This window comes from Austrofundulus limnaeus, unplaced genomic scaffold (genome assembly GCF_001266775.1).
Source record: "Austrofundulus limnaeus strain Quisiro unplaced genomic scaffold, Austrofundulus_limnaeus-1.0 Scaffold272, whole genome shotgun sequence".
In the NCBI taxonomy this organism is placed as follows: domain Eukaryota; kingdom Metazoa; phylum Chordata; class Actinopteri; order Cyprinodontiformes; family Rivulidae; genus Austrofundulus; species Austrofundulus limnaeus.
The window spans coordinates 239,983-258,227 of NW_013952674.1; the positions used below are offsets into that span (position 1 = coordinate 239,983).

At 41.3% G+C, this 18,245-nt stretch overlaps 2 protein-coding genes across 2 annotated transcripts; one reads left to right on the top strand and one right to left on the bottom strand.

Annotated features, from left to right (window-relative positions):
* Positions 1–2,197: 2,197 nt before the first annotated feature.
* On the top strand, positions 2,198–9,074 carry LOC106526337 (proteasome 20S subunit alpha 6). The gene is made up of 7 exons (XM_014020923.1): positions 2,198–2,393; positions 3,091–3,185; positions 4,670–4,751; positions 4,961–5,116; positions 5,211–5,389; positions 5,588–5,682; positions 8,856–9,074. The coding sequence occupies exons 1-7, from the start codon at positions 2,318–2,320 to the stop codon at positions 8,911–8,913; spliced, it is 741 nt and encodes a 246-aa protein (XP_013876377.1). The 5' UTR covers positions 2,198–2,317; the 3' UTR covers positions 8,914–9,074.
* A 1,924-nt stretch (positions 9,075–10,998) lies between these two features.
* Positions 10,999–13,237, bottom strand: nfkbiaa (nuclear factor of kappa light polypeptide gene enhancer in B-cells inhibitor, alpha a). The gene is made up of 6 exons (XM_014020921.1): positions 12,954–13,237; positions 12,290–12,395; positions 11,986–12,193; positions 11,807–11,895; positions 11,447–11,701; positions 10,999–11,361 (listed from the first exon to the last, which is right to left on the bottom strand). The coding sequence occupies exons 1-6, from the start codon at positions 13,187–13,189 to the stop codon at positions 11,332–11,334; spliced, it is 924 nt and encodes a 307-aa protein (XP_013876375.1). The 5' UTR covers positions 13,190–13,237; the 3' UTR covers positions 10,999–11,331.
* Positions 13,238–18,245: the final 5,008 nt, after the last annotated feature.

Sequence of the window (18,245 nt, forward strand, 5' to 3'; positions counted from 1 at the left end):
CATTAGCACCTCTAGTAATATATTTACTGAGAAAAAATGGTGACGTGTTCAATACTTATTTTACCTGCTGTATGTGTCCCTGTGACGGACTTGCAACCTGTCCAGGGTATTCCCTGCCTTTCTCACGGTGACTGCTGGAGAAACACCAGCTCCCYGGAAAGAAGAAATGGGTAAAGAAAATGCATAAATGGAACTTTGCTTACTTGTATGTGATAACATTGTGAGCATCCTTCACTTAAAAACATGAGAACCTCTAACACAGTTAGCCCACAAAGCTGACAGGAGCAGAAAAAAATTCAAACAAAGTTCTAGAAGAACAACCACGACTTCAGGCCTCTGGGCTTTATAGCAGCGTGGCGAGACAAGCCTCTGCTCAGAGCAAAACACTTGAAAGCTGCTTGGGAAAAAAAAGATCCTCTGGTCTGATAAAACCAAGATTGAATCATTTGGCTTCAGTTTTAAATGTCTTGAGAAACCCAGCACAATTCATGATCTGCTCAGTATAAAGCACAGTGGTGGCTGCATCATGCTGTGATGTTTTTAGCAGCAGAAATTGTAAGACAGATCTCTTCAACAGCACTCAAGGATAGGTTTTGTATGTGTGTAATGTCAATTTTAGAGTGCAATTTTTCAAACCAGCTAAAACTAATGCGTTTAATACATTTGCTTTACAGAAGACATTAGATGCACTGACTTTGATTCTTTGTGAGCTACTTTTTTTYCCCTACAAATCTGAAGAGACCTGAAAAAGCTTAAAACACAAGACAGTGCTCTATTTGTGTATAGAACTGTACGGTAGAGCTGGGCGGTATACCGTTTTGTACCGAAAACCAGTTTTTATTTTTCTTATGATTTGACTTTTCTGAATACCGGTGTAAATAGCCTGAACACATGCGGAACGTTTTGTCGCGGTCGCCAGTGAACTGTTTCCCTGGGGACACATTTCCTCGCAGCACCGCTAAGCGCATTAGCATGCTAACATTATTGTTGGAACAACTGGCGGCGAGTGGTGTGTTTCAGCCGCTTATACAGTCTGACGTAAAAAAAATCCCATTTTCACCATCGCTGAATGGTGAACAACTCTTCAGTGACGTGCACGGTTAGATTTAACGGGTTATAGTGGAGACGTTATTGCATGGAGACTCTAGCGTGCTTCTATTGTGAAAAGCCCGGGGGGAAGTAGTTTTGTAGTGTAGTGGAGTTGACTGGTGTGTAAGGTGAGTCGTCCTTTTAAGTTTTATTAACACGTAACGATAGACCAGATAACGATTTTTTCTGAACCCTTCACAATCGGACCTAAACGCATGATTACTGTCTACAACCAGGCAAAGAAGAAAAGACGTACAAGAGGAGGGAAACAGTGATAGAGGTACAGTAAAAAAAAGTCAATAAGCAAAGTTTGTACATTTTATTATCAGCTGAGCAGTGAAGAAAAAAATACCATCAAATACAATGAAACTGGTGTATTTGTTGAAAATACCGTGATATAAAATTTGGGTCATACCGCCCAGCTCTACTGTACGGCTTGTTCTTTTCTTATTGACAAACAAAGATAAACTTCATAAATGTTTCATTAGCATTTTTAARCATAAATTATTTGTGGGGGCTCTATAGAAACGACTTTAGGAGGAGAATGTGGATAAAAATATGGCTCTTTGAGTTGTACAGGTTGCAGAACCCTGAAATACTGCAGAACAATGGTTTCCAAACATTTCAACTTCCGACCCACAAACTAACACCAGCAGGAACTTCCCCTCAACTATTTTTAGGTTGAGGGATGCATTAAGTTTGAATGAGCCAAACAAAACACGGGGGGAAATGACACCTACAGCCCAAAAAACCACATCATTGCCATCCATATTTAAATCTCACCCTTATCTCTTGCAACGAGTTTAACAAAAATATGAAATTAGCATTCTTTTTATATTTTATTATTATTATTATTTCAGTTGTAGTTAGAGACTAATTCGAGACCCTCAACTCTGGGGTTTTATGGCTCAAATTTAATCTGCCTGGGAAATAATGCTGAGTACAACAGCGGAACTACACAGTTTTTTTATTTCTATATGTTGTGGAGTGTATATTCAAATTATACACGAAAGTATCTTATAATTTCCGTACATTTCAACACAAATGTCAGCTTTCTTTACCAGACGTCCATCACGGTAAACGTGTCACCGTGGAAACAACGCGGGCCTCTGACGCCGGAAGCAGTTCATGGTTATTCAGTTAAACTTCCGGGTGAAAACAGTCTGCATGAAGTAGAATCTGCTTGCATWTTTTTGGGCGAACTTTTAGACCAGTTAAAGCTCGCAGAATGTCCCGGGGCTCCAGTGCAGGCTTTGACCGACACATTACCATCTTCTCCCCAGAAGGGAGGCTCTACCAAGTGGGTCAGTATGTCGGTCGGTTTGAGAGAGAAAAGCCGGTTCGCTGCCTCGGTGTTGGCTAGCGAGCTAAATGCTCTGTCATGGTTCGGTTAGCTAAGCTTTAAACTGATACTTGGCGCCCGCCAAAGCGAAAATACTCTCTTTTATAACCGATAAAGTGTTGCTAGTGATACGAGTGTTGTTATTTCGCGGCTACTTTTCCGACTTTAGCTTGTAATATAATATCAAATGTAAAAAGTTAGCCTGGTAGGCTAGTTAGCATGTTAGCACTGCAGCTGGAGCCAGCTGATTCATTGTAGGAAAAAGGCAACTTACAATTGAGTTAAAGCATTCAGCCTGAAACACTTATTGCACCTTAAATGCATTTTGTTTTACACCAAAGCGTCATGATTTTGTCTTTAAATTAGCTTTATTTCATTTCTAAATAAAGCATAAAACTTAATTTGCTCTGTGAAAGATGTCATGATTAGTTTAAAGTTTAAGTCAGATTTATGCACTCCTCAAACTTTATTGCTGGAATTTTAATTAACATCAACAGAAACCAAAAGGCAGAACATATATTCGTTTATAAACAACATTAAATGGGTCACATAAACCCGGTTTCAGTTTAAAAAAAAGGTCTTTTACTGACTGCAATCAATGACCTGCACTGTCACAGAAACATGTTTGTTTAGTAATTAATTTTATCCTCTTTTTGTAGAATATGCTTTCAAGGCTATAAACCAAGGTGGACTCACATCAGTCGCTGTCCGGGGAAAGGACTGTGCGGTCGTTGTCACACAAAAAAAAGTACCAGTAAGTCTGTTTTCATGTTCAGTTGTGGTGTTACCAAAGAAATGCACGTCTGACAACAAGGAGTTTCACTGCGTTTTGTTTCAACTCTTATTAGCCTCTTTCATAAAGCCGCTCCATAAACGGCTGCACAGACCACTCCGTCTTTATGCTCCCTCTGGTCGTTCGTAAATCACCGGCCACGTCTCGCACAGATGTGAGCTTTTGGAGTGCGATGCTTTAAACGTGTGACGACGTCTGCTTTGTTTCGTGTTCAGAGCGTGATGAATGACCTGTTTAGCATTTCTCTTTGTGGATAATCTAATCTTTTAAAAAATAAATACAAAGTTGCTGTGCGTCGTCATTACATTTTCCTTGGTAATGAGTCTGTCGTGCTTGTTGCACAGACCAGGTGTCATCTCATTACTGAGCCATTCAGWAGGCATCTACGTCCCAGACTGCCGTGCCTCATCAAAAAGCCTACATTTCCGTATTGGGAAAACAAACCCCTTGCTTTTAAGGGTTATCAGTGTGCATTGCCAATGCAATGCACACTATTGTGATTCGTTTCCCATCCAAGTCATCTCAACTTTGCCATGCTTCTCTTCCTGCATACTTTGTCCTGGAGCTGCCATTGTAATTTATATCTGTAAAGCCCCTGTGCCAAATGATGGCTATGCCTTTTGGTGCCTGTAAAACTTATAGTTCATGAAATATTAATGTTTAATGAATTATAATGGCAGTCAATGGAGCCTTGTATTGGTCCAATACTGCCCCACGCTGTACTCAACTTGGTACTGTACCATAGTTTAATATTTCAACTCAGTAGTTCAGTGTTTACAGTACTAATATGATTATATTTTGATGTTTTACTATAATATTGTCTTAATACTGCTCTGTTGTTGTAATATTATGCATTTTTGTGTCAATAATTGTATTGGCAATGTGGCCTCTTTCTGCACACATACAAACCAACCCCTGCCACCATCTTCTGCCACAGCTCCATTGGCCTAATGGTCTATGTGATGGACTTTCAGGGTTCAAAACCCAGCTAACGCAACTTTAACAAAAAATCTCTTCAAATTTCATATTGTCACACAATTACCTTAATTACAAACACCTGCTGACGTGACAGGCACAAGTGAAAACACAAACACAAGTGAAAAGACAAACACATTTGAACTTGGTCAAAGTTCATTCTGCAAGTCCATTGCTGCAGGCAAAGCCATGCTGCATGGCAATGCACACTTGTTTTTACATCGTAAAAACCAATGTCTAGTTTTTATTGTTTTTCGTTTGGCACATAAGAATGCTACTGTTGGCAGATGTGCGTCACATTTTTAGAGCTCAGCCTATCTGGATTTTATTTGTCTTCATTGTGTTTGCTTTAAAATGGATTAATCAGTTTTTTTTCACTACTTTTTTTTACACATGACAAGTAAATATTTTCAATTCTTTAGCAGCAAGAAATGATATTCAGCATTCTGTATTTATGTTGTTTTTAACAGGATAAGCTCCTGGACGCCTCCACAGTCACCCACCTTTTCAGAATAACAGACAATATTGGATGTGTAATGTCTGGGATGACAGGTAAGATACTTACTGAGGAGAAGATTTGAAAATGTTACACAATATCTTATTATGTGACTGCCTAGAGAGGTTGTGGGGGGGGAAAAGGGGAGAGAAATTGTCGCAGATGACAAAACTGCCAGTTAAAAAAAAWTTTAGCGAACATAAAAATGGCTTTAATTCTGTCAGTTTTACAGACGGTTAAGTTTGTCTCATCTTGTCCCCGGCAGCCGACAGCAGGTCTCAGGTCCAACGAGCTCGCTACGAGGCAGCCAACTGGCAGTACAAGTATGGTTACGAGATCCCGGTGGACATGTTGTGTAAGAGAATCGCAGACATCTCGCAGGTGTACACGCAGAACGCCGAGATGAGACCACTAGGCTGCTGTGAGTGCGTTCAGATGTTTGCTGAGGGTCTCCTCTAAAGCTGAAGCTGCGTTTTTGGCTCTAAATCAGACGTGCGCTGCCTTTCGACCTGCAGGTATGATCGTGATCGGCGTAGACGAGGAGTTCGGCCCGCAGGTGTACAAATGTGACCCGGCTGGTTATTACTGCGGCTTTAAAGCCACCGCCGCCGGAGTGAAGCAGACAGAAGCCACCAGCTTCCTGGAGAAGAAAGTCAAAAAGAAACTGGACTGGACCTTTGAACAGACCATTGAGGTAAATGGAAAAAAACAATAGTCTGATGTAGTAGTTGTTGACTGGGAAAGAATGTGTGACTTAAGGTGGTTTCCAGCTCCTGTTTATCTCATAATGTTTTGGATTTCTTACATGGAGTTAAAGAGTTAAATTAGAGTTATCAGAAACCTAATCTTCCCACGTATTTTAACGTTTTCTTTTTGTTTTTGTTTTTCTCAGACGGCCATCTCTTGTCTGTCGACCGTCCTCTCCATTGACTTCAAGCCCTCTGAGCTCGAGGTGGGCGTTGTGACGACGCAGGACCCCAAGTTCAGGTAGAAAAACAAACAAAACCTCTGCAAACACATCAGTCCTGAGTTGCTTTAAAATCCATTCAGCGGTTCACGGGATATTTTGCCAACAYACAGACAGATAAATGACAGGATGCTAGGAATGCGCGATATAAACGATACACAGTAGAAACGATATAAATTTGTCCTATGATACAGATCTGTAGTCTACCGGCCAACCATGCAATTCTTTTTGATGACTTAACCGGCTGGAGTCAAAACAGAGGAAGCGGGAAGCAGCGTGGCTGACAGCGCAAATGAAGAGGGGAAAAAAACATAACTTATCTGGACCGCTGTTTACGTGACGGCGCACCTGCAGCGGGAGGAGCGCGCGCCGCGCCACATGGTGATGCAGCGAGGCTGAGAGTGCAAATGAAGACGGGGGAAAAAAAAAACTTATCCGGACCTGGTTCGGGTGTGCACAAATGAATGCCGAACTGTTTACATGTTTACATGATGGAGCATCCTCCGGTCGGATGCCGAAGGACCACACTGCCTGCAGCCGGAGGAGCGCGTGCCACAGCACATGGTGACGCAGCGAGGCGACAGTCGGTGCAGGTGAAGTCAGTGCTCCAGTGGGACGTACAAAAGCTCGCTGAGTCTGGACCTTGTGTGCTGTGGGAAAGGGTGACAGTCAGACTGTCTTTCCAAAAAATAAAAAAAGGTAAAGCATAAACGGGATGATTGTCACCCCGCCGGAGCGCGCACAAATTAAACACGTGGAGAGCAGAAAAAGTAATCTGCAAAGTGTGTAGAAAGGAATAAATACAAGCAATTTGTTTTACCACCTTAAAACGAAGCAGGTGATTCCAAACACAACATCCAATGGATGCAGATATCAATTAGGTCTCCCTTAGATTTAGATTTTTATGGGAGACTTCAGCCTGGTTAAAACCAGACCCTGTTCTTCACTTTGCTGCGTACAAGAGTCTGGACTTGATGCATAGAGAATCGTTTCTAGCAGGAGGCGTGGCCTCTCCTGAAGCATGTGTGTGTTGTCGGTGTGAAGGAGGCTAAGCTAAGAAGCTAACCGGAAATCGCATGTGCTGTAAACAACCCTACTGAGAGCAGAAAAGTACCGAGCCGAACGAGACGACTTTAAATGAGAGCTGCTGCTTTGTCAGACAAATTTATTTCAATTTGGAAGCCTTATCAACACAGACTGGCTTCATTCTCTTCCTCCACTGCCTTATGCTAAAATAACTAGCAGACACTGCACAGCACATCGACGTCATTCAAAACTCTGCTTTCTGTTTGCTGATTGGCCTAGGTAAAATAAACTACAAGCAGGCACTGCGCAGAAAATTGACGTTCTGTTCTCTGATTGGCCCGGCTTAAAATTTGCCAGCGAAATTCATCTCAATAGGAGAAGTCCCAGATGGAGTGGTGAAGGGAAACTAGAATTGAGCAGGGCTGCGTAGGAAGGCAAGGGCCTTAAGAATTAGTCAGTTATTTAAATTGATAGCTACCTTTCTTACTGCTGCATTTTCTGAACATCATGTGGAGATCAGCCTCTCTCTCCTGCAGGGAGCAGTTTTTATCACTGCTCTCATCATGTCGAGCTCATATTCCAAAACAAAAGCTGCACTCTCCTTTCTTTTGTCCAGCAAGAGCTAATCCATGGGATGTCAAAACTGTAAGCGTGCTGTCCTCGCTTCTGCCAGCTTAGAACCACCGACAGGACCAGAGAGGAGGTCCCGAAACAGCGCGGCTGTGTGTGGTCACTGGACCGAGGCTGAACGAACCGAGCCGAACCGCAAAGCTGCTGCCAGGGTGGAGAGTAGTTTTAGCTCCGGTTTAAAACGTTCACGGTTCTGTGTTCCCATGGAAAGCTTGTGCGTGACAACTTTGCACTTAACTGCAACTCTGTTTCTGATGAAAATAGAAAGTTCTGCCGACATTCTTGCTAACTTGTTAGCGCAGCATGTTGTTGTGATCACGTGAGCGCTACATGCTGGATCCAAGCGCTGCTGGATAGAAACACTGGAGTGGAGTCAGTGAACTGCTGGATTGAACTGCTAATATCGGAGCGCTCATATCAAACATATTTTATGCAGGCCAATAAAATCCGATACTCATTTTTTGGCTGATATCGGACCGATATACCCCTAATATTTACACTTAATGACTCATCAAACGTGCTTTGATGCAGTTATGATGGATCACGTTCCGGACTTTTCTTCTTTAACTCTTGAGTTGTTCATAACATACAGTTTGTTTGGTMACAAATGTCTTCATGAACGCAGTGATGCTCATCTTGTCTGTTACCTGACCCTCTTCATAAAATATTTAAATGTTCTCCCGTAAGACACAACATTAAAGTAGCTTCTTTGTTTTGCAAGTTGAACCATGTATGTTTAGTCTTGTGAGAAATGCTGACTTTACAAATCAGCAAATTAAACTTGACATTTTCAGATAAACATTTTTTAACATGTGATATTTTGGGTTTGTGTTGATTTGTCTAGAGATTTTATTGGTTTTTTAATATTAAGTTTTCAAAAATTGCATGTGCAAAACATTCATTAGCCTCAAGAATAAAAAGGCTAGATTGGACTTTGCTTTTATAAACATCTAAAAATGCCAGCAGAGTTCTGTGCTCAGATACATTTTCTTGGTAACTGTTGAAAAAACGGCAACGAAATAAAACAACTGGCCTGCAAAAGGACAGAGGTTTAATTTTAACTAATGCAGTCTTTCATAGCAGTATGTCGATTTTACTAAATAGTTTTTATATAAGCTTGAAAAGCGACACTCATTTTGCTTGTTACTCCGCTCTGACTGATATCATGACTGAAAAAGTACTAATGAACTATTTGAGAGCACCACTGTAAAAATGACCAGACTATCCTTTTAAACAACAAAAGCCAGGATTTAATGTGTCGTCTTTGTCCTAATCACACTAGCCATCAACTCAACTGTCCTATCAGAATTAATCTCTATTTATCCAAACTGAGGTAGTGCTATCAATTCAATTGAAAAATATTTTATTGAACATAAAGGGAAATTAGATCTGCAACAAGTAAGATATTATTTGTACATAACCTCTCCACAGAACCTGACTAGAGGGGTCTGATTTATCGCAGCTGCAGTTTGGGATTTAATCTGATTTTGGAAACGTCACAACGATCTAATCCCTGCTGTTTTTCTTTTGCCTGCAGGATCCTGACAGAGACTGAAGTGGACTCTCACCTCATGTCCCTGGCAGAGCGGGACTGAGCGAGCAGAGACCTGCCACCTGTTAGAAGATTGACTCTAGAGCATGATGGGATATGGAGTTTCCAGACCGAGGCTGGCGTTCTCTGTTTGCTGTACATTTACCTCCCCCCACCCACCTCCCCTCCGTTTCATTCAACAATAAAGTTTTTGGAGTAAAATAACCATTTTGTTTGCAGTTGATAATTTTTACYTTAATTATTAAGTTAAAGGTGAAGGTTTTTATTTATTTATTGTGCACTGTAAGCTGATGCCTCTGTTCTACAGCTCAGTTTGGCAGCAGGGGAAATTGAGTGTGTGCAGATTCTCCCCCTCWGCTTCCTGTTGTGCCTCTGATCACATGACCCAACAACGTGCAGCCAGGAGGTAATTTGACTACTCTGAATGATGCAGAGCTGATTTGACCTCGTTTCTTTTTCTTTTTTTTCTCTGCTGCACAAAGTATTTTCAGAAATAGATAACCGGAAATTTACAACCCGAATAGTTTCTCTTTGCTGAGGGAAAGTTTGTTCGCCCTGATAGTTCGGAGTGGTTTGAACAGAGCTGACACACCAGCTCCAGTTTGTAATGGAGCGGGTGATTTTAGTCAATGAACACGTCGACTTCAGCTTATTGTCATCAGGATAACCAGAAACTGTGTGAACGATTCACCCGTTAGTCATTTGAAGCTTTCGGATGAGTTTCGTGACATCAGTTCTGATCTTCCTGCGGTGTTGCCAAATCTGACAAATTCACTTAACGTGCATTTTCTTGTCCTAAATCAGGGGTCTGCAACCTTTATGATCAAAAGAGCCATTTCTGCTCCTTGGCTCACTAATAAAATGTGTCCAGAGCCGCAAAACAAGCTACAACTGTGATTATCAATTGCTGGCCCGTGGGCCTTTTCGAGGCCTTTTCAGGAACCTTTATGATTAGTGTAGGTGACATTATGAAACTAAAAAAATATATTGTGAATTTTATTATTTATTAATATTTTTACACAAGAGGACAAATAAAACGACCAGATTCATGTAAACAAGAAAAATACTGTAAATAGTTTTTACAGAATTTCATAAAAAATAGTTCAATTGAACTATTCACTTGTATATTTTTTTCTAATTCCAATTACTATGTAGTTTTCAAATTCTTTAAAGGTAATTCTGATGGATTTGAGACAGATTATAGAAAGAAGTTGGATTATTTAAGTAAACAGGCTAGCATGTGTTTACGTTTTATCTTTTGGATAAGTAGTATTGCTCACACATTTGCACACACACATATATATATATATATATATATACACTGCTTTAAAAAATAAAGGGAACACTTAAACAACGCACGCTAACTCCCGATCTTAATCAATGAAATATTTGCATTGAGTACTTTGTTCTGTACAGAGTTGAATTTGCTTCACAAGTTTGATTTACTTGAACTTAGCGTGCGTTGTTTGTGTTCCCTTAATTGTTTTGAGCAGTGTATATATATATATATATATATATGAGTATATATACACAGCATATATTCACATTTTTAAAGAGCCACATGGCCCCAGAACTGCAGGTTACAGACTCCTGTCCTAAATGAATGTTTCCCGGTTACTACATGACTGTAGTAGCCGTTGTTTCCTGCGTACTGTTCAGATTTTAATACAGGGAAACAGTGGCTCTTACGGTTAATTTGGAAATTATAAGAACTGGCTTCATATCAGGGAAGTTTTGTACTYCCCAGACTTTGTTTCCTGGTTAGTGATTTTTATTTTCAAAGATCGTTTCCTCCTCTGTGCATCAGTCTGGTTGTGCCAGTTCTCGGCCACCGTTCAGAATTTTTTATTTTTTTTTTACAGCACTTGTTCCTCCTCCTGCTGCCCGGGGACTTTCAGCGCCGTGACTCAGAGACCTGCTGACCTCGCCCAGCAGAAAGGAAATCCCATACTGTTCCAAGAGGGGCCGAGTCAGGTTTTTTTTTTCTTCTTTCCCCTTTCACAAGGACAATGACTGTACCCTCAGTCTGAGTAAGAAATGATTGTATAATTGTGGAAAAGCCACAGTGCAGTCACTTCACTTATGGAAATTCAATTGCTCAGATTAATGAAACAAGTTGAAACCATCATGTTCATAGATCTGTTTTATTTTGAACTCATGGTAATAGTGTTTGAATTCACACCAGGTACAAAAATAATCTCTGTATTTACAATATACAATATAATACATGTGTCTAGTGTATACATATTAACATATTTATACAGATACAGGACGACCGTATGGAGGCCTCGCCATCATGGCTTTATTACAGCAATCTTTGACCAGACTGGACGCAGTCTTCCATCCTGTTTGCGACCCCGAGGCCAGCACCTGTGGTTCTGCGCGGACCCTCGGTCAGGGCGAGAGCCGTGTCTCGGCAACCCCTCGTAGCAGCTCGATACCACCAGAGGCGAGGTTCTCTTTACTTTCCAAACTTGATGTCGTCGTAAACCTGGAGACGAGAGGAACRTTAGGGACGCGTTCTTTGAGCGGTTTGATTTAAGCGAAACCTGCGTGGTCCTGAAGCGGACACTGACCTCGTCCTCCGACAGACCCTCCATGTCGCTGTCGTCCGACTCGCTGTCGGGCATGTCCCTCAGCTCCTGCGACGTCCTGTCGTACAGCTGCGAGCGGATTTCGTTGTTGTGACGCCCGAACGTAAGGTGGTACGGCGTGAAGCCACCGTAGTTCAGGCAGTTGACGTCGGCGCCGAGGTTGAGRAGGCAGCAGACGAGCGTGGGGTTCTGGTGATCGACAGCCAGGTGCAGAGCTGTCCGACCGCTGCAGGGCTCCTACAGGAAACAAAACAAACAGTTAGGTTCCCGTGCGACATGGAACGTTTTATGAATTTAGTTATTTCTCTGTGAAGTTCAGCTTTTATCTTAGGGGACACCTACCTGTGCATTGATGTCTGCACCCAGCCGAATCAGACTTTCCACCAAAGAAATATAACCGTTGACGGACGCCAAGTGGAGACAGTTGTGTCCTGGAGAGAAAATTAGGATAAGCTCAGTTAAAACCCAAGAGTTTGAAGTCTAAGAGAAGCATGCATGTGAGGCATTAACTCCACGCTTACCGCTGTAGTTGTAGGCAGACAAGATGGAGGTGAGGCGGCGCTGGCAGTTCTGGGTGATGACGCCGAAGCAGGTGAGGGAGCCCCGCTTGCAGGCGATGTGGAGAGGCGTGTTGCCGCTGTTGTCGACCAACAGCGGGTCGGCACCGGCCTTCAGGAGCTGGTCCAGCAACTGGGGCTGCTCGGTGATCACGGCCAGGTGGAGGGCAGTCTGGGGAAGGAGGGACACGTTTATAAAAACACTCTGTCACGCTTTTGTGTGGCTCAAAGTCTTAAACTAAATGTCAGGCGTGATGCTGGTAATCACCTGTCTTTGGTGGTTCTGGATGTTGAKGAAGGAGTGGTTGTAAGAGAGTCTGATCAAATGCTGGGCCTTTTCAGTGGCTTCGTGAATGATTGATAAATGGAGCAGCCTGTAAAAAAAAAGGGAGGAGAAAAAAAAGGGAGGTTAGGTAAAATAGCTGTTTAAAAAAAAAGAAACTACACTCAGAGGAAGTGGGCTCAGTCAGATCTGAGAGAACAAAAGCAGCARCAGCGGAGCGTTTCGCAAAAGTGGAGTTTTGTCAGGTTATTTCCACCAGTTTGTGGCTTTGACACATCTGAAGCTTTATCAGTTCCTGGCAGCGCGCCAGGGACTTTCCTGACTGCGCAGAGCGGACTTTAAGCCCCGCCCAGACTGCGCACCAACACACCAGCACGCGCATCGCTGCACGCGCACACTTCAGGAAAAAATAATAATAACACGATCGTTGTTTTTGTGCAACTTTTAAAATGATCCAAACGCTGTTTTTGCAGCTTCTGCGCGCTTGTTTAGCCATCTCAGTTTAATTAATGCTCTCCTGCGCATGCGCACACATATGGCGCAGGAGGAAATGAAGTTAAGCTAACTGCTACGCTTCGCACGAAGAGGCCAGTGTTTTTGCAGGAAAAGCTATTTAAAAAACAACAAAACACGCATAAATTCCACTTACGTATCTCCGTCTTCGGTGACAGCGGCCCTCCACGGCTCGTATTCCTCAGAAACAGGTTCCGTGGGGTCCATAGACATGTCCCCAAACTCCCTGGACAGGTCCTCGTCCTCTTTTAGCGAGTCCACGCCGCTGTCAAAGCGGTCCTCAGGGCAGAGCAACCCTTTCCCGTGCTTGGCGTCCATGTTGTCCAGGTTATAATCCATTTGTCTGTGGTTAGCTGAGCTGTGCACGTCCATGCTGAGTTTCCTCACTTGCGTCGTCTATAGAAGTCAAAGGCAGAGTGGYGAGGCAGGAGGGAGGCGCGTGGGTTATATACCTTCTGTGGGCGGAGCCTAAGTGGGGAATTCCAATTGACAGCCAGGGAAATCACACTGAGGCTGTGTGCTTTTGTGAAAAAAATCCCCCCCACTCTCCAACTGAGAGACTCAGAATGAAAACTTGTAGTTTCCTATTAGACATTTTTTTTTTTTTTTTTTTTTTACCTGTAGAGTGGCTCAGCTCAGAGGACACATGTCACTGGTGATTTCAGTGAATGAGACAAGTTGGGCATGAATGAGATGCAGGCAGCCCCTGAATGCCTCATGAAGAATTCCCTTCTTGCTCTGGGGAAATTATCCGCCTCAAGGGCGGCTGACCAAAATGCAGCACTTCGCATTTTCCGTCCCATCACCTTTGACCAAATTAAAAGCCCTTTTTTTTACAACAAATTTCCAGYGTTTAAAAATGTACAGGCAGTTCTGTGGAAACGCTACGAGCAGTTAATATCTTACCTGTTGAAGACAGCTCTTTGAACAGCCTCAGCGTGGAGAAACCAGGTTTACATTCAACAGGTTGATTTGAATGCAGCCAAAACCAAACCTGCTGCCATGTTAAAGCAACTTCTAATTCAATTTGTCAGTTTTTAAACAAGCTTTACATGAACACGTAGTTTGTTGCAAACACACATAGCAGCAAGAGGAGCTAGCATGAACAGCATAAAATGTCTGACAAATTAATCATGCAACCTGGAATAGACGGGGATTTCAATAACAGTGATTTTCCATGTACGACTAAGTTTTTAAGATTAAAATTAGACAACTAACATATGGTTTTTGGAGTGGGTTGGACTGTCTTGACAAGCTAATAATGGCTTCTACTTTAAAATACCGACAGTTTTATATATGTGGGTGTTATTAAAGTGTGATGTGTTGTTCCATCTCAACTTTCAGGTTTCAGGTGGACAGTTTCCTGTCATACATGTATGAGTCTTATAGGAAGCATGTTTGCATGTTTCTGAATGGATATTTCACAGAAATTTTTGCTTGCAGCATGTCTTTTTTTTCTTCTTCCCCTCAAACATACACGTGGTCTTTAAAACCAAATTCTGCAAAATGCCTCAAACCCATGAGTCAGAGCTTTTTCTGCATTCACAGCCACAAATGAGCTTATTAGGACAAAAAGTCCTAATGAGTGCATGTCTGCATGTTACACACAAACATTTGCACGTGTTTGAATTGTGCAAAAAARATCTTCAGAAAATTYCTCACAGCTTGTTCAAGGAACGGACAGAGGAAGCTGCCAGGATTTTCGCACTTCTCGTAATGCTTCTTTATTCAAAGCTGTGCAGTGAGCTCTGTGCAGAACAGAGTAGGAAATACTCTGAAGTTTCCTCATTGAGGTAAAACTGTGTGTTCCACAATGTAGAAATTAGCCATCAAATTTTTCACCTGGTCCACATTGAAGTATGGTTCTCTGGGAAGATTGTGATGGCTTGTTGAATTRTCTCAATTTGGAGACGTAGAGTTAAATATTTAATCGAATGATGAGCTAACAGCTAGTTTAAAATAAAGTGGATAGTTCTCATCTTAAAGCAACTCAAATCTGACAAGTTTTATAGCAGTTTGCATAAAGTCTTTGTATGAACCTTTACATCACGGTGAGTTCTGCATTACGTGATTATTTCTGCACAAGTTAACATAGCATTAGCTGTGCCAGACACAGCTAGCAGCTAGTTAGCTGCTATGCATGCCTTGCRCAGAGTTCTCAGTAAATAGCTGTATAATGTAAGATTGAGAATGATGTTTAAAAAAATGTTTGCATGAATCAAAATTTCAAAGACTGGATTTGTTTTCCTACTTTAGTCTTGACTCGAAGTAGCCATTAGCTTGTCGCGCTCTTGTTACGTCCTGCAGAGTTGCGTCGTTAAACCACTGCCCTCTCAAAACTACACCCAGATGTTTGTACGAACATTGCTTCAACACAGACATTCAGTTGTTTCGTCGTTAACTTAAAACGACTTGTCTGAGTTGTTTAAAATGCTATCTACAATAGGTAAGATAATAAATGTTCATAACCTTTACACAGAAACCCTACTTGAAAGGACCTGAACTATCCCTTTAAATCTCCTCTGGGTGTTGTAAAATACAATTACTGGAAATTGTTGATAATTTTATGCAGCTCAAAAATCTTCAGCTGGAATAAAAAATATATATCTGTCCTCTTTTCATCCTCATCGTGACATTCCTCTAAATGCTTATATAAGCATTCATGGTGCTGACTTCCTGTTTTGTTTTGTTTTTCCATCCTGTTCAGAGATGCACTACTACTTTTCGGCTTTTCTAAATGTTTCTTTTTTTTTTTTCATTTAAGATTAAACTTAATCAACACATATGCACATTGAGATATTTTCAATTTTTAAATGAAATCTGCTTCAGAATCAAGGGTGTAACTTTGGGTCAACCATTGGGGGGGTTATGCTCTAAAACCCTAAATGTCATTTTCAGCAGTTATGCTTAAATGTACCTGTAAATAACATGGTAAACTTCTGAAATCAGGTCAAAGTTACATAAAGACACAGGAGAGTTCCATATGTGTATTTAACCAGTTAATTTTTTGTTAGACTAAATGATGTCATTTTATTGGGGGGTTATATTCACTAGATCTAATTATTATGGGGTCATAGCCCCCCTTTAACCCCAATGCTATGTTCTATTTAAGTCTTCTTATGCTACTTCCAGCTATTTTCCAGCGTTTTGTGAATATTAGCTTTAGATAGCCTTGTGCTACTTTTAGCTTCTAGCTAATCTTGTTTTGCATTTTAAACAATCTTTTTGCTCATTATCGTCTTTAATCCTACTTAATTTAGCTTCATCAACTTCAGCTTTTTCTTCTGCAAACTCATTCAGCAATCATGCCTTACTGCATTTTCACATCGAATGCAATTCCTCTGTTTTATTTCTTTATTTGTTTGTGTCCTAATGTTACATTCTTCAGGAAACACCAGTTGCACAACCTGGAGTGTGTGAGAGAGCTACCTGTCTGGACTCCCCAGACATTTGAGCAAAAAAGCCCAGGATTACTTTTGTTTGAAAAGTAAGGTTGGGTGTAAACATAGCAACCGTATCCAAGGGTGAGCGACACGTTCACGCCTCTGCGAGGAGTGGAAGCTGCACCGTGCAAACACACGTCCACGCCCGGCTGGGCTGATCGTACCATCGGCCCGTGAGAGCTCGTGACATCAGATAAACGTCTCRCTGCCGGATTCCAAACATTCCTCTGCCACGTTTCATAACAAGGAAGCTGGGACATTTTGTTCTTGCTGTTCASTGTTTTTTTTCCTCTTGTTGCTAAAACATTGTCAGCTTCTGTATTTGTACGGTCAGATACCCACCCTACATGAAAAACACTGGAACTTCCACTTTTCTTTATTATCAAGTAATCATGTCACAGCTCGTCCTGTTTTAACCACAGGGTTGCTATGGACACCAAATGCTGAGAGAGCAGAGATGGTTTCAGTCTGCACACTGCCCGACCCGTCTGTGTGTCGGTACTGCCCGACCCGTCTGAGTCAGTAAAGTCCCTCTAGGTTCATCACACCCTGCTGGAGCGATGCCAACAGTCAGCTGAYAGAGTTCAGGTCATGAAACTTTCTCGTTTTCTCTGACATGACAAGATTGACCTCAGCTGATTCCAGAAAAAAAACAGCACAGCAGAAATATGTTTCAATTAAAAATAGAATATTTATGCTCTTTAATGAAACTTTAATGACTGTAGGCTTTTTAAAAGTGGAGTTTTTTTTATTGAAAAGATTATGAATAGGTAATATCTTACCTGTTCTAGATAGGTCTTTGAACAACCTCAGTTCACTTTTCAATACATTTTTTAWATGCTGCCAATTCACAACAAAAGTCACGTCAAGGGTGTTGTGCAAAACAGTTCACCAATATTATAAAATGCCAATAATTAAACAATATCTAAGGTAACCAACATACTTGCGTTGAATCTTCATTTTGTCTCCATCTCCCATGAGCAGTGCTTTGGCAACAAACAAAATGAAATACTTGTTTAACAGGAAGAAACCTCCAGCAGAACCAGAACCAGGCTCGGGTCGGGCATCGGCCTCAACTGGCTGTGGTCGGACAGGAAAATGTGGGGTGTCCCGATACCAGCTCTTCTGGAACTGAGTACAGTACAAGAACAAGTTGTTCAGATTGGGTACTCACCGAGACTAAATACTGATACTGAGTACTTACTGAGTTAGAACTTAAGCTTTACACAAAGACTTTAAAAACACATTTCTTTTATTTAAAACAAGGTAACTCTCCTCTATAGGCCTACAGCCCCGTTGACTGGATCAAATCTAATATAAAGCATGACGTTGCAAAAAAAAGATTTTGTTTCTTCTTTCTTAGATATGGATCTGACTAAATTTTGACTTGAAATGCCTTGATGCATTTTGTAAAGAGGCATAAGAGGCACAACAATGCACATAGAAGACTATAGTTTTGTGAAAGCTTAAATAGCATTAGAAGTACTTTAAAGAAATAACCTGTGGTATAAAATCTGGTGTTATAAACTATATGATAACACCTGAATTTCCCAGTGTGGGACAAYRAAGGCTGTTTCTATTCTATTMTKAYMTTAGCTGTTATGTTTGYATYATTTTAATGTATTGTATKCCTCTATTTGAATAAATATTAATCACCATGAATGTTGTCTCCTTATCGTAAAGTTTAATTAGATGTCTGAGGAAAGTAGAATTTTACTCACTTTACTACTTTACTAGAATTTTAGGTATATTATAGAGTTAGTCAAAAGACACAGGACACCCTTTTATTTCAGAAACAAAAAATGAAATATCTGAATACTTTGGCAAGTAATGGGTGAGGGGGCCTATCCTTTAGGCCAGTGTTTCCCAAAGTTGGGGTCGGGACCCAAAGTGCGGTCCCGAAACGTCAAGGTGGGGTCCTGAAAAGATTTTCTGAATTAATTACATTTTTGCCTTAGTTGTTACAAATGAGTGAGGTTAGTATA

Bases quoted from the DNA above. Each gene is read 5' to 3' on its own strand.
- LOC106526337 (XM_014020923.1), top strand. From the start codon at position 2,318: ATGTCCCGGGGCTCCAGTGCAGGCTTTGACCGACACATTACCATCTTC. The intron at 5,117-5,210 runs GTGAGTGCGTTC...TTCGACCTGCAG, and splicing joins GATGAGACCACTAGGCTGCT to GTATGATCGTGATCGGCGTA. The intron at 5,390-5,587 runs GTAAATGGAAAA...TGTTTTTCTCAG, and splicing joins CCTTTGAACAGACCATTGAG to ACGGCCATCTCTTGTCTGTC.